The sequence below is a fragment of the Zea mays genome, chromosome 4 (assembly GCF_902167145.1).
Source record: "Zea mays cultivar B73 chromosome 4, Zm-B73-REFERENCE-NAM-5.0, whole genome shotgun sequence".
Taxonomy (NCBI): domain Eukaryota; kingdom Viridiplantae; phylum Streptophyta; class Magnoliopsida; order Poales; family Poaceae; genus Zea; species Zea mays.
The window spans coordinates 240,209,830-240,221,812 of record NC_050099.1 but is presented as its reverse complement, the minus strand read 5'-3'; the positions used below and the strand labels follow the sequence as shown (position 1 = coordinate 240,221,812).

General features: G+C 40.1%; 1 protein-coding gene across 8 annotated transcripts; it reads left to right on the top strand.

The window, feature by feature from the left end:
• Window positions 1-628: 628 nt before the first annotated feature.
• On the top strand, window positions 629-11,337 carry LOC103654819 (peptidyl-prolyl cis-trans isomerase CYP95). 8 transcript variants are annotated; one of them, XM_020552903.2, is made up of 14 exons: window positions 629-1,017; window positions 2,323-2,415; window positions 2,596-2,650; window positions 4,727-4,815; window positions 5,296-5,320; window positions 5,983-6,021; window positions 6,334-6,451; window positions 7,205-7,371; window positions 7,523-7,883; window positions 7,952-8,061; window positions 9,082-9,277; window positions 9,357-10,175; window positions 10,247-10,330; window positions 10,656-11,337. In XM_020552903.2, the coding sequence occupies exons 2-14, from the start codon at window positions 2,338-2,340 to the stop codon at window positions 10,972-10,974; spliced, it is 2,460 nt and encodes an 819-aa protein (XP_020408492.1). In that variant the 5' UTR covers window positions 629-1,017; window positions 2,323-2,337; the 3' UTR covers window positions 10,975-11,337. The 8 variants fall into 8 exon arrangements, with proteins under 8 accessions (XP_020408492.1, XP_008679865.1, XP_008679866.1 ...); XM_008681643.4 differs by having other exon boundaries at window positions 10,653-11,337; XM_008681644.4 differs by having other exon boundaries at window positions 7,949-8,061.
• The last annotated feature ends 646 nt before the right edge of the window (window positions 11,338-11,983 follow it).

Here is an 11,983-nt window from a genome sequence, read left to right as displayed (position 1 = left end):
ATTATAGATCACCCGTTGGGTCACCTGTACCTATAAAGATTAAACATATATCAAAATAATACATCATACAAACGTCAAGTATATCAATCTAAATGCCATTACAAAATTTCGAGCACCATTCAATCATCCATTCAACACTCTATTCAACACACACCATATATAATTGGATAAAGTAGCAACACTAAGATAATACCACATAACACATTACATGTTTCATTACATGGTTATCAAATAGCTGTTAAGCCTTCTATTACATCATCACAAAAAAGTTTGTTAAATAGTTAAAATATATGGATTATCGAGGCCTAAGTTTACACTTTTATATTGGGTATTTTATACCCATGTGTTAACAGGTATAGATGAGGCCGAAGCGTTCTAATATTTTTACGTACTGAGTGAAGTTTTTGTCTAATAAAAAACTCATAAATAGAATATTTAGACCATATACGTATGGATAAATAATCACGAGTCACCGGATCTGGTAACTATTGCCATATTTAGCTGTGAGAAACCGATCTACCTGCAGGTAGGCACTTTTCCACCGCTCTGCCTCACTGCCTGCATGCAAGGCGGGCGGGACCTTCGCCGTCCGTCCAACCGGCCCGAGCCCAGCGCCAGAGAGCACGCGTACCAATCACACCCTACGCCGTCGGCCGAGGATCCGGACCCGGACCCGGACTCCATGTCGCCTGACCACACTGTCACCACCATGAGGGCCCACATGCAGTGCATCCAGGACTAGCATTCAACGCTCCACGTGTCGGGGACAGAACTGTAATTGGCCCTGTCGCAGGGCTCTCAGGGAGCCAGGCTGCCAGGGTACTTGGCCGCTGCGCTCCTCCACTCCCCTATTCCCCACATCACTCCGCTTTTGCGGCCGCTTGTGGCGGTGCCTTCCACGGGGCTGCGGCTGCGCTCCGCCGGAGCGAGCAAATATCCTTGCCCCCACGAGACCCTCGCACAGTCGCACCTCTCCGACGTGACCGGCGCCGTAGAACCACCGGGTCTTCCCTTGTGGTTCGTGCTCTCCCTCTCTACCCGGGTCCCGGGCTGCTCCCCTCTACTTCGCAATCGCTGGATCGCACGCCAAGGGCCTGGCTTGCGCGTTTCGATCTGCATGGCCAGAGTGTTTCATGCGCGTTTGGGCTCTCTGATGTTTGGATGGGGAGGAGGTTCCAGGGTTTGGGGTTGAGTTCGCGATAGGGTTTTGGGGGGTTTGTAGGGATTTTCAGGGTTTGCGGTGTTGTGCACGGATCCTGATCTGGGGCCAGGATTGTTTGTCTAGATTCCTGCCGTTGCACCAGGATGTCTCTCTGCGTGATTACTGGTTACTCAAGTTAGTGTTGGCTGGCACCGTGCGATGTAGGCTGCAGCGCTGTCGGAGTCAGTAGGGGGGGGGGGGGGGGGGGGCTGGCGCATGCTGAACGGATGCCCCCATGATTATTTTTTCATTGACTTCAGTGCATGCTTTAATATTTATTTCATGGATTAACTGATTTGAGCCCCATATAATCATATAATTCTAGCTCCATCACTGGCAGTGGAACAGATGTACGAAACTTGAACAGGCGTAATGATATACTATTATTAACTAGCAAACATGTTCGTGCTTTGCAATGGAACACACTTTGGAACTGGACTGTATGCTCACTTTTCTAATTCGTATGAGCAGAGGTCGTGAGTTTTAGGTCACGGACGGGATATTAAACCAATTATGACTCTAGTCGTACTACTCTTAAAATTGGTGAGAACTGTGCTTGGGGGAGTGTAGGGACAGACTGACCAAGAGAGAGAGAGAGAGAGAGAGACTAAGAGAGAGTGATGGATCAAAATTTGGAGGAAGAAATTTCCACTCTTTAATTTTATAATAATATATAAATATATAAGTAAAGATTTATTATTATTAAGTGATTTATGACAAGGCCATGAACTTCTAGATGAATGTTCTCTGATGTTCTTGTCTTGCCTCGTTGCTTGTTTGCAATGGCTATTTATTGTAAAATCTGGTTTTTGCTAGTAGAATTGGGTACTGTGCTTGTTGCATCTGCATATCCTCTACTCCATGCTTGCGAGTTTCTTTTAGAAGGATGCAAAAGAAACTGCATTTATGTGTTTTGTGAGTAGTAGGAAAAGTATAGTTCTGCAGCTATTTAACTATGTAAGCGCATGCAAATTTGAAGGCATATAGCCAGTTTATGTGGTTTCAATCTTGTAACATTAAGTATTGTCTAGGGCAGCAATGCCATTTTTACCACGTTTACCAATTGCTTACTTTGTTGATATCTTTCCATTATTCATTGTGAAGCTACCGTGTTGGCCCAGGGATTATTCAAGAACATGGAGAGAAAGAGAAACCCCATTGTCTTTCTGGATGTATCTGTAGGTGATGAGCCAGATGAAAGAATGATCTTTGAGGTATGTTTGTTATTACTGTTTCTCAAATCCGTATTCAGATGGTAGTGCAAGCATGACTAAGACCGTGCAAGTTGCAACATCAAAGATCAGGAGCTGTAGCTTTGTCTTTTTATATCGAAGGCTAATGGTGGTACTTGTCTACTTGATTCTGTTTAAAAGCATGAGAACCTTTTTTTGCAGTTGTTCGCTGATGTTGCACCCCTTGTGACTGAGAACTTCAGAGCTTTATGCACAGGTAACCTTCTCACCACTTCCTTTTCGTCAAATCAGTAAAAGTTCATCTGTTAGTTAGTGTTACTTATTATTTTGTAAATTGGTTTATGTGGCAATTGGACATGTTGCTCGAGATTTTTAATGGTCGTGGTTTCACATAATGCGTTCATCAAAATACTTGCGTTTTTATTGTCAGACTATTAAATATTTGAAGTAGCATGATATGATGTAAAATGCTGTAAATTCACAAAGCCACACTCTTCTGAAATTATAAAAAACTGACAATTCCAAGAGCTTGCTTTGAGCAACAACACTTTTTATTGCCTACGGCGTAGAGCGACACCCTTTTAGTGCTTGGAGGTTACTGAGTAGTAAAACACTCAAGTACACTGGAGATTTAGACCATGCTTAGTGCTTACAATGGCCACTTAATGACATGGTGCTAGGAAATAGGAACCAAGTGCAAATCATGTCATATTGTTTAGGAGGGATTGTGATGTTATCACCAAATTGCTAGGGTTATGCTACAATTGCCCTTGTTTATCCAGATGTGGGTCATATCCAGGGAAAGTTAGATCTGTTGACGCCCCATCCAAACAGTAAAAATGAAAACTGTTTCACTGAGAGTTTCTGTGGTGAATAATGTTCCAGTGCTAAGATTGCAATTCTTTTTAATTTTAGGAAACTACAAGTTTAATTTCAAGTTCAAGTGTAACTTTCTTTTAATTACTTTGGGATGCTTGTGAAATTTTACTCTGATTGAAATAGGCCACAGTTTTTCTGCTTTGTTTAATTTCGCTCCAACGATTCCAGTTGTTGAGGAAATATTTTTCCTATATTTATGTACAAATGCTTTACTTCCTATCCTTACTAATACAAGCCCATTAGGACATTGATGCATTGTCCAATGCTTAAGTTTGACTAGCAATATCAAGAAAAATGGATAATATCAAAATAAAAGAGTTCATATTTTGAAAATTTACCCTGATGAATCTACTAATCGAGATCTTCTGTTGCAAATCTTTGTGAATTATAGATATTGATGTTTGGAACTAGAAACAATTTGACCTAGGACAAACTTAAATGAACATGTACTTGTGGCCAATGGAAGTAATGTGTAGCTTCTTTTTGCAACATTGAAGAATGCCGCAATAATGTCTTCTATTACTGCTCCTACTACTGTTTTAATTATCTGCACTAGGCAATTGTAACTGATGTTCTGGTGATACTAATCCTTCTATCATCACTTGGTAGTCCTAATGATTTTTATTGTTATTTTTTTCTTTGCTTAAAACCCACTTTGGAATATCATTCAAACTTCCACTCTGTCATCTTTCAAGCCATATCCAATGTGCCATTCTGTGATTCTGTTTGAATATTTCCGAAATCTGAGAACCTAATCTTTTCTTTCTGTGATGATCAAAGATACACATTTCGATGTTCATTGTTTCATAGGAATTTAGTTAATTTCCTGGCAAAGTAATTCTGCATCCTTAATGGTTGACTATATTTTTATATATGTTTAGCTTTAATATACTGGACTACAAATTTATGATCTCTTTTTAAATTATGAAACTTCATTTTGAATTTTTGAGCAAGGTGATTATGTTACTACAAGGGAGTCTCTTACAGATTTCATGTAAAGTTGGATGCATGACATACCGGTTGATGTTTCTATTTTGAAAAGTTATGTTTTGGCAGACAATTTGTTATAATATTCTTCGGTTTATGACATCAACTAAAATCAGGATATGGAACGAAGATTCTGAACTTGTGTACATCAGTAAACACATACATACTCGCATTCGCATGCAATTAGTATAACTTGGGCTGTAGACTTTTTAGTCCGTTTCTTGTCTTGTAAGCTTTCCGCCTAATTTATGCATAAAAAGCTATTTTGATGTTGATCTGAGCGGTTAATATACTAATATGTGTTTTGGAAATCTTCTGATAATGTAGTGGGTACCTTTGTTCTTTGTGTCACAGCCCACCTTGTGCTTGTGCATAGACAAATCCACAGAATATATTCCATTCTCAGTTTAAAAAGGCCTCCTTATTTCCTAGCATTGTTGCTCTTAATTGATGTTGCACACTTTAGGTGAGCTGGGAATTGGACACAAGACTAAGAAGCCATTATGTTACAAGGGATCATCGTTCCACCGTGTCATCGAAGGGTTCATGGCACAAGTTAGTTTTTCTTTTGTATTTATGCATTTTGCTTCCATCACCGTTACGATGTTTGTATTTTGTGGTTAGAATTTGGTTAGCTTTGTCTTGTTCTGTTTTTAGTCAGTTCCTTGTTTAGTTGCTCATAATGTAGGATGCAAGACAGATGATATTGACTGCTTTTCTTATCACATAGTATTTAAGGTCGAATGCAGTATTATCTATGTCTGCAATTCTAATAATGAGTGGAAAATGTATTGTTTTGTTAATGTTTGTATTTTATGGTTAGAATTTGGTTAGCTTTGTCTTGTTCTGTTTTTAGTCAGTTCCTTTCCTTGTTCATGATGTAGGATGCAAGACAGATGATATCGACTGTTTTTTTTATCATATAGTATTTAAGGTCGTCTGCAGTGTTGTCTACGTCTGCAATTCTAATAATGAGTGGAAAGCTTATTTGTTTCTTAGTTATAACTGCTGAGTGTGCATTGCTTTTTCTTTCAGGGAGGTGACATTGCGAAAGGAAATGGTGAGTTTGCACAATTAGTTCTTCCTTTACATTTTGCTATTTCTTTCCCTTCCCAGAAAAAAAGCAGCAATTCCCCTCCCCACTTTCACGGCCTCTCATTTTTTGTGTTCTCTTATATACCAATGTTCTTGTGTACGTCAACTTATGGGCTTGCATGCACATAGCACTCCCTGTAAGTTGTGCAGTTATGGGCTACTTATGATAATTGTGATGATTTTTGTTTTCATTTCTATATGTTATCACAATGCCCCTCTCTTTTGATTTGATGATTATGTTGTGCGCTCCTCACTAGCATTTGACGTTCTTTTAGATTCATACTCTTTTTTAAATGGAGTAGTTTAGCAGTTTTTCATGTCATATATGGTTAAATGGCCTTAATATTGGTATTAAATTTTTCAAGTTTGCTTATGGTTAGTTTGTTTTCATATGCAATGATTTGTTCCAGGATCCAGATTTATACTGTGCCCACATTTGTAGATTGCTGTATTTTTGTCTATTAATGTTACATACGGTGATGCATGTTAACATCTTTACTTTTTTGGTATATTTTTCTGTTGCACATTAGTTCTGTTTGTTTGATGTAAATCTACCTTGCATGTATAGTTGCAGCTTCATGTGGTACATCTTGTTTTTGGAAATGACTGATTTTAACTATGTTACAGGGTCTGGTGGAGAAAACATATATAGTGGAAAATCTGCAGGTATCAACCTTGGTGTGAATTCTTTTATATAGCGGAGATGTTGAATACCAATAACAGAATAACCTTGCAACCTTTTATTTGAGGATTTATAATGTTGGTTACCAGTACATAGTCAAATGCTGTGTTGTTATGTGTCTACTGTCTATATTAGGAGTGTGTTCAAATTCTAATAATCTATTTCAAGTTACTGCTTTTATCTTTTTGTCTGCTACTCTGCTTTGCTCTGCGGATCTGGAGATAGTATCCAACTGTTCTGGTAAGCACTAAAGCATGTAGTATATCTGTAATGACAGTATATTGTTTGCATTTCAGATGAAACTTGTGTTCTACCTCATGATGATCGTGGTCTCTTGACAACAGCAGATACTGGATCCAAAGCTAGTGGCTCCCAGTTCTGCATTACTTTCAAGCCTAATTCTCATCTTGACAGGTTTGTACCGGTCAATTCCATTTGAATGACAGTGTGTTTCAGTTTTGTATAAAATATATCTTCAGACAGACTAATCTCACATCCATTTCCTGTATTGAACTGAATATAAGTTCTGGAGATGTTTCTCAGGTTGATGCTTATTTCCAGTACCAAACTATTTTTTTTCTCATCCTAAATTAAAGCTCTAAGTGTCCGATGGCCATAATCACTGATACTACATTAATCATTTGCTTAATTATCTGTTTTGTCAAGCATTGGAACTACAGAATAGTTTTCTGCTGCTACTTTTACTTGTAGTCTTTGGATCTTCATTGTTGCCTAATTCAAAATGACCAAGAGTAACACTGCTTGTTGAATTGCAAGGATTTGATATAGTTTTGTTTCAGTATTATATGTGAAATCGATTTGCTAGTTTATTAGGTTTGACATGTTGCATTCATTTTGCGCTATGTCTGTGGAATTTTGCACTGTGGAAATTTGTTTCCTACGGTCTGCCCATTTCTTTTTTGGTTGTGAAAATAGAAGGTGAGAGTAGGAGCAAACCTGTCTGACTTGTGCATATTTGGATGGAGTGAGGCTTAGTTTTGGTTTTTCTGTTTGGCGTTTTACTATGTTAGGAATGGCGCAGGCTTGTGGCATAAACTGTTAACTGGTCAAGTCTTTATGATGTCTTGTTCAGTATCATTCGTGAACTCCATGGTTTTCTGAGTTAGTACAGTTTTGTTGATAATATGCCATTCTACTGTGTTGCAGGAAGCACACAGTTTTTGGCAAGCTTGTTGTTGGAAGTGATGTTCTGAAGAGAATCGAGCAAGTAGATGTGCAATCCCCTGATTCAACTCCTGTTGTTCCGGTTACTATAGTAAATTGTGGGGAGCTCACTGACCGTAAAGATATTGGATCTATGAGAATAGGAATTGGTAATTCTTATCAACTGATTGGAATTTCCGCAGCACCTATTGCTCCATTTGATATAAAGGTTTAAGCCCTTTTTGGGGGGCATTTAGCTAAAGTAGGGCACTTTTGTATTTACCTTTTGGACGCTCTTTTCATATGATAATGGTCATACAGATAAAAAGAGGGCCGCCAAATCAAAGTTGTCAAAGGGTATATCTTCTGATGAGGAAAGTAATGAAGGACAGCACAAGGGCCGCCGTAACAAATCTTCAAAAAGGAGAAGGAAGAAGAGATATTTTTATTCGGAGTCAGATAGCTCTTCTGAGTCGGAGACTGAATCATCTGATTCTGAGAGCGATTCTGATACTTACTCAAGTGACTCATCTGATGTCAGCAGTTCAAGTGATGACAGGCGAAGGCGCAGAAAGAGACATTCGAAGAAAAATAAACGCAAGCGTTCAAGAAGAAAGCATGACCAAAGGCGTGAAAGAAGGCGTAGGAAGCGTGATAGGAAATCAAAACAGAAGTCAAAAAGGTCTGTTAACATTGTCAAATTTAACATTCCTGACCTTTGATCTGTAATATATGTTCTTTTATTAGCAGGATAAAGGGTGACAGTGAAGCTGAAAGTTCGAGTGATAGCAGCTCTGAAGATGCTAGAAGCAAGAGACACCGCCACGGGCGGAAGTCCAAGGCATCATCTCAAGTTTTTGGTAGTTTCTTTTCTTTTTCCCTATATATATTCTTTACCCCAATGTATGTTGGGCTTCTTTGTTTCACTAATACCAACTACCAAAGTACCAATAAATCGAAGCATAGGTTCCTGAAATTTGTTCCGATTTCTCGGCAAGTTTAGGTTTTTGAACCCTTAGAGTTGGAGTAACATGCCCTTAAACTTGTGCTATGTACTACGTCAGCCAGTTCTTTGTAACTTAATAGTGGGGCTGGGGTGGCATTCATCATCATCTATGAATGGTATAAATGCAATAGAATACCATATCTGGTTAAGTATTTCATTGTATTTCAAGAAACTGATAGAATAAATCTGACAAGGTAATGCAATGGCAGTAGTTAATGCGACCCAAGCACAATCAAGGGACTTCACAAAAGTGAGTTCAATTTCTTGCATGCTTGAATGCCTTACTGGTTCACTGTTTACTTACCCATCATAAATACTTGGGTTGTGGACAAGGATTTGGTCGAACTTTTGAAACTCACTATCAATAACTTATGAAATGCAGATAGTATGTTTGGAATTACGAGAACCATTCACTCAGATTTGTCTTAAACATACTGTCATATTCTCATAATTTTATTGAATTTATAATTTATAAAAACAAATATATTACAGTGGAAAACAACAGCTTAAGGTAGGCCATGCATGTCCTAAAATCAGGAAATTCTGATTGGCTGGATATCTCTTTTAGGCTCCGGTCGCTGTGTGGCTGGAAGCCGCTGCGGCTGCGGCTTTTCTAGACGTTCGCTACAGTTCTCGGAAGCAGGTGCAGTTGCAGCTGGCTGCAGTTTAAGTGGCAGCCGAACAACTTGTTAATCTCTAGATCATGGTTGCATGGTATTATATTATCGGTGGTATTGTTCTGTTATATGTTTTGGATGTACAATTGTACTGATTGGCCATCTAGTAAGGGATGTATAGTTCTTGCTTGGTTATGTGGTACATGTTTAGTTTAGTTTAGTTTAACTAACGATTGTAATCTACACTTGCCTTTCAGAGGAAAATATTGCTGCAGTGTCTGCTTTGAAGGATGCCACGTCACCTCAACAAAAGAGTGGCATACCAAACAGTCCAGCACAAGATGTCTCCCCGCTGCAAAATGGGGAAAACTATACAAATGGTGTTAACGAATCAAAAATTGAAAGGAATGCAGCTGTCATGCCTGTTCTAACTGGCAACCAAAGCAAATCTAGGTTTCCTATACTTCTTCATACATCATTCTTTGTGCTTACTGCTTCTGGAAGCGGTGTTTCATCTGACATTGATAAGCAGGAGCCAGAGCATGAGTGTTAATCACTCAATGAGCAAGAGTATGAGCATCAGCCCAAGAAGAAGCCCAATGAAAAGGTCAATTACCACCACAAAGAGGTCAGTTAGCAGGAGCCCTGTTCACCATAATCGCAGTGGAAGTCCTGTCGGTGCTCCCCAAAAAAGCGTGAGCAGGAGTTCAGCCAGAAGGCAGAGCATCAGCAGGAGCCCTGCTAGGAGCCTCAGCAAGAGCCCACCCAGAGATGCAAGCAGAAGCCCCCACATAAGCAGGACTCCTGTTAAAGCTCACAGAAGAAGCATTAGCAGGAGCTCAGCTAGGTCCATGGAACAGAGAAGTCTAAGCAGGAGCCTGGAGAGAATTCATGTACGAAAAAGTGTCAGCCCAAGACCACCATTGGCGAAGCCAAAAAGCATTACCCGAACCCCTGTGACATCTCCATTGCGAAGCGTTAGCCGGAGCCCAGCTAGGATTTCAAGGAGCCCACTTAGGCCTTCTAGGAGAAGCCCTATGAGAAGTCCACGACGGAACATTCACAGAAGTCTCAGCAGGAGCCCTGCAAGAATACTTAGAAGTGTGAGCAGAAGTCCAGTAAGAGGTGGTCGACCTCGCCGGAACATTAGCAGAAGTCCCAGTCCACTTCGCAGGGCATTAACACCACCAAACAATGGAAGGAGCCGATCTAGGAGTGATTCTCCTGATGGGTCACCCAAACGCATAAGACGTGGACGTGGTTTTACTCAACGCTATTCATTTGCAAGACAATATCGCTCACCTTCCGCTGATCGCTTGCATCGTTATGGCGGAAGAAATGACCGTGACAGGTAACCGAATCAAAGTTTAATCTGTTTTTTAATCGATTTAGAGTTTTAAATTATGTTTCCCCCTTATGTAGATACATGGGTTACCGGGGTTTTCGCCACCGATCACCTCCTCGACGTTATAGGAGCCCCTCTAGAGGCAGAGTGTCATCGCCAAGGTAAATGAACTGTTTATAGGTTACAGTTAATTTTTTTTTGTATGGTATCAACTTTTATCATTTCTGATGGCATGTGGCATGCTATCTTCTGAACAGACAATCATTTTTGTTTGTTACTCTCCGTTTCAACTTATAAGTTCTTTTGACTTTTTTGATACATCAATTTACTATGTATCTAGATAAATCTATGTAAAAAAAGTTAAAGAGATTTATTATTTGGAATGAATGGAGTACTATTTTGAAATGATTGAATCAATTTTATTTGGATTTTGTTTTCCAATCGATATGCGTAGCTCATTCTTGTGGGTGGTTCTTTGTTTAGCAGGTACAGGAGGAGGAGCCGAAGCGCATCACGCAGTCCTGTCCACAGAGGAAGGAGAGGTGGGTACAACAAGAGTCCTGTACGGAGCCGTTCACCCCCCGCCAGGAAAAGGTCACCTAGCGATCGTGCACGGTCAGTTTCTAGGAGCCACCTTTCTAGGTCAGTATCAAAGTCTCCACCAGTGCATCATCCCTCCCCACTTGATTCTCCATCTCTGGAGCGTGCAAGTGATGGGAAATCTCGGTCCCCATCACCGTCTGGTGGAGGCAAGAAAGGTTTGGTTTCCTACGGTGATGGCACTCCTGATTCAGCTGGGAAGTAGGTTTCCACCGGATGTATTGTACTACCTTTGGCCATTGTCTCTTGATCGGTCCAGTGTTACGTCACTACTGTAGAGAAGAGAACGGTTTTGGTCCTTGAGGCGCCCCGTGTACTGGTGTTGTCGCTGTAGAATTGTTACTTAAGTTGTTTGGGATGATCGTCGTTGTCCTTAGATTATCTTAAGACCTAGTACTCTGAGCTTAGTTTACGCTCATGCTGAACATGTAGCAGGGCTTCAGCTTAATTACCATTGGTGGAATTTGGATGTTATAATGTTTGACGCATAGAGAATCATTACATTATTTTGATCTCGGAGCACAATAACATGTATAATTAATAATTAATTCCTTCTGGAACTATCCAACACTAGCGTTTCTGCATGTATGCAATAATTCGCTTGGCCGCGTCATATTTTCTCAGTTCTCACCAACATTTCGATTGTAGTTTATTGGCATTTTTTTCTGACGATTTGCGTAACAGTTACTCTTTGTTCTTCACTGTGTTTTATTACTCTCCAGCTGTTTTTGTTATCTCAGCAACCTCTCTCCCTATATCCTCACCCCTGGGACATCTTACACTCTCTTCAACGGAGGCCTCTAAATTTCTCCCCATATACTTACTATCTTGCTCTCTCTTCTTTATATCTTCACCCTCTACAACGGTTTCTCCTAAATTCTTTTTCTATACTCCACTACAATTATAAAATACCATAAAGTTTAAAAGATTAGCATGAAGGTTGCAGTCATGGGGGCATAGTGTGGTTGGAAATGTCAATTCTTAGCTGGGGCTGGCTCGCGAGGTACTGCACAGGTTGGAGATGGGGCAGGATAGCAGGCTGTTGTCTACAGATGAAGTATGACTGCTGCAGAAATTGAAGCAGCACTGCCTTGTCCTTGCTTCTTTGAAGAGGACAATTGCTCGTTTGCGTTCCCGGTTGCACTACTTGAGAGATGGAGATGCCAACACAATTTTTTTTTCACTTACCGGCTCGCCTCCGCAAGAAGAGGAAT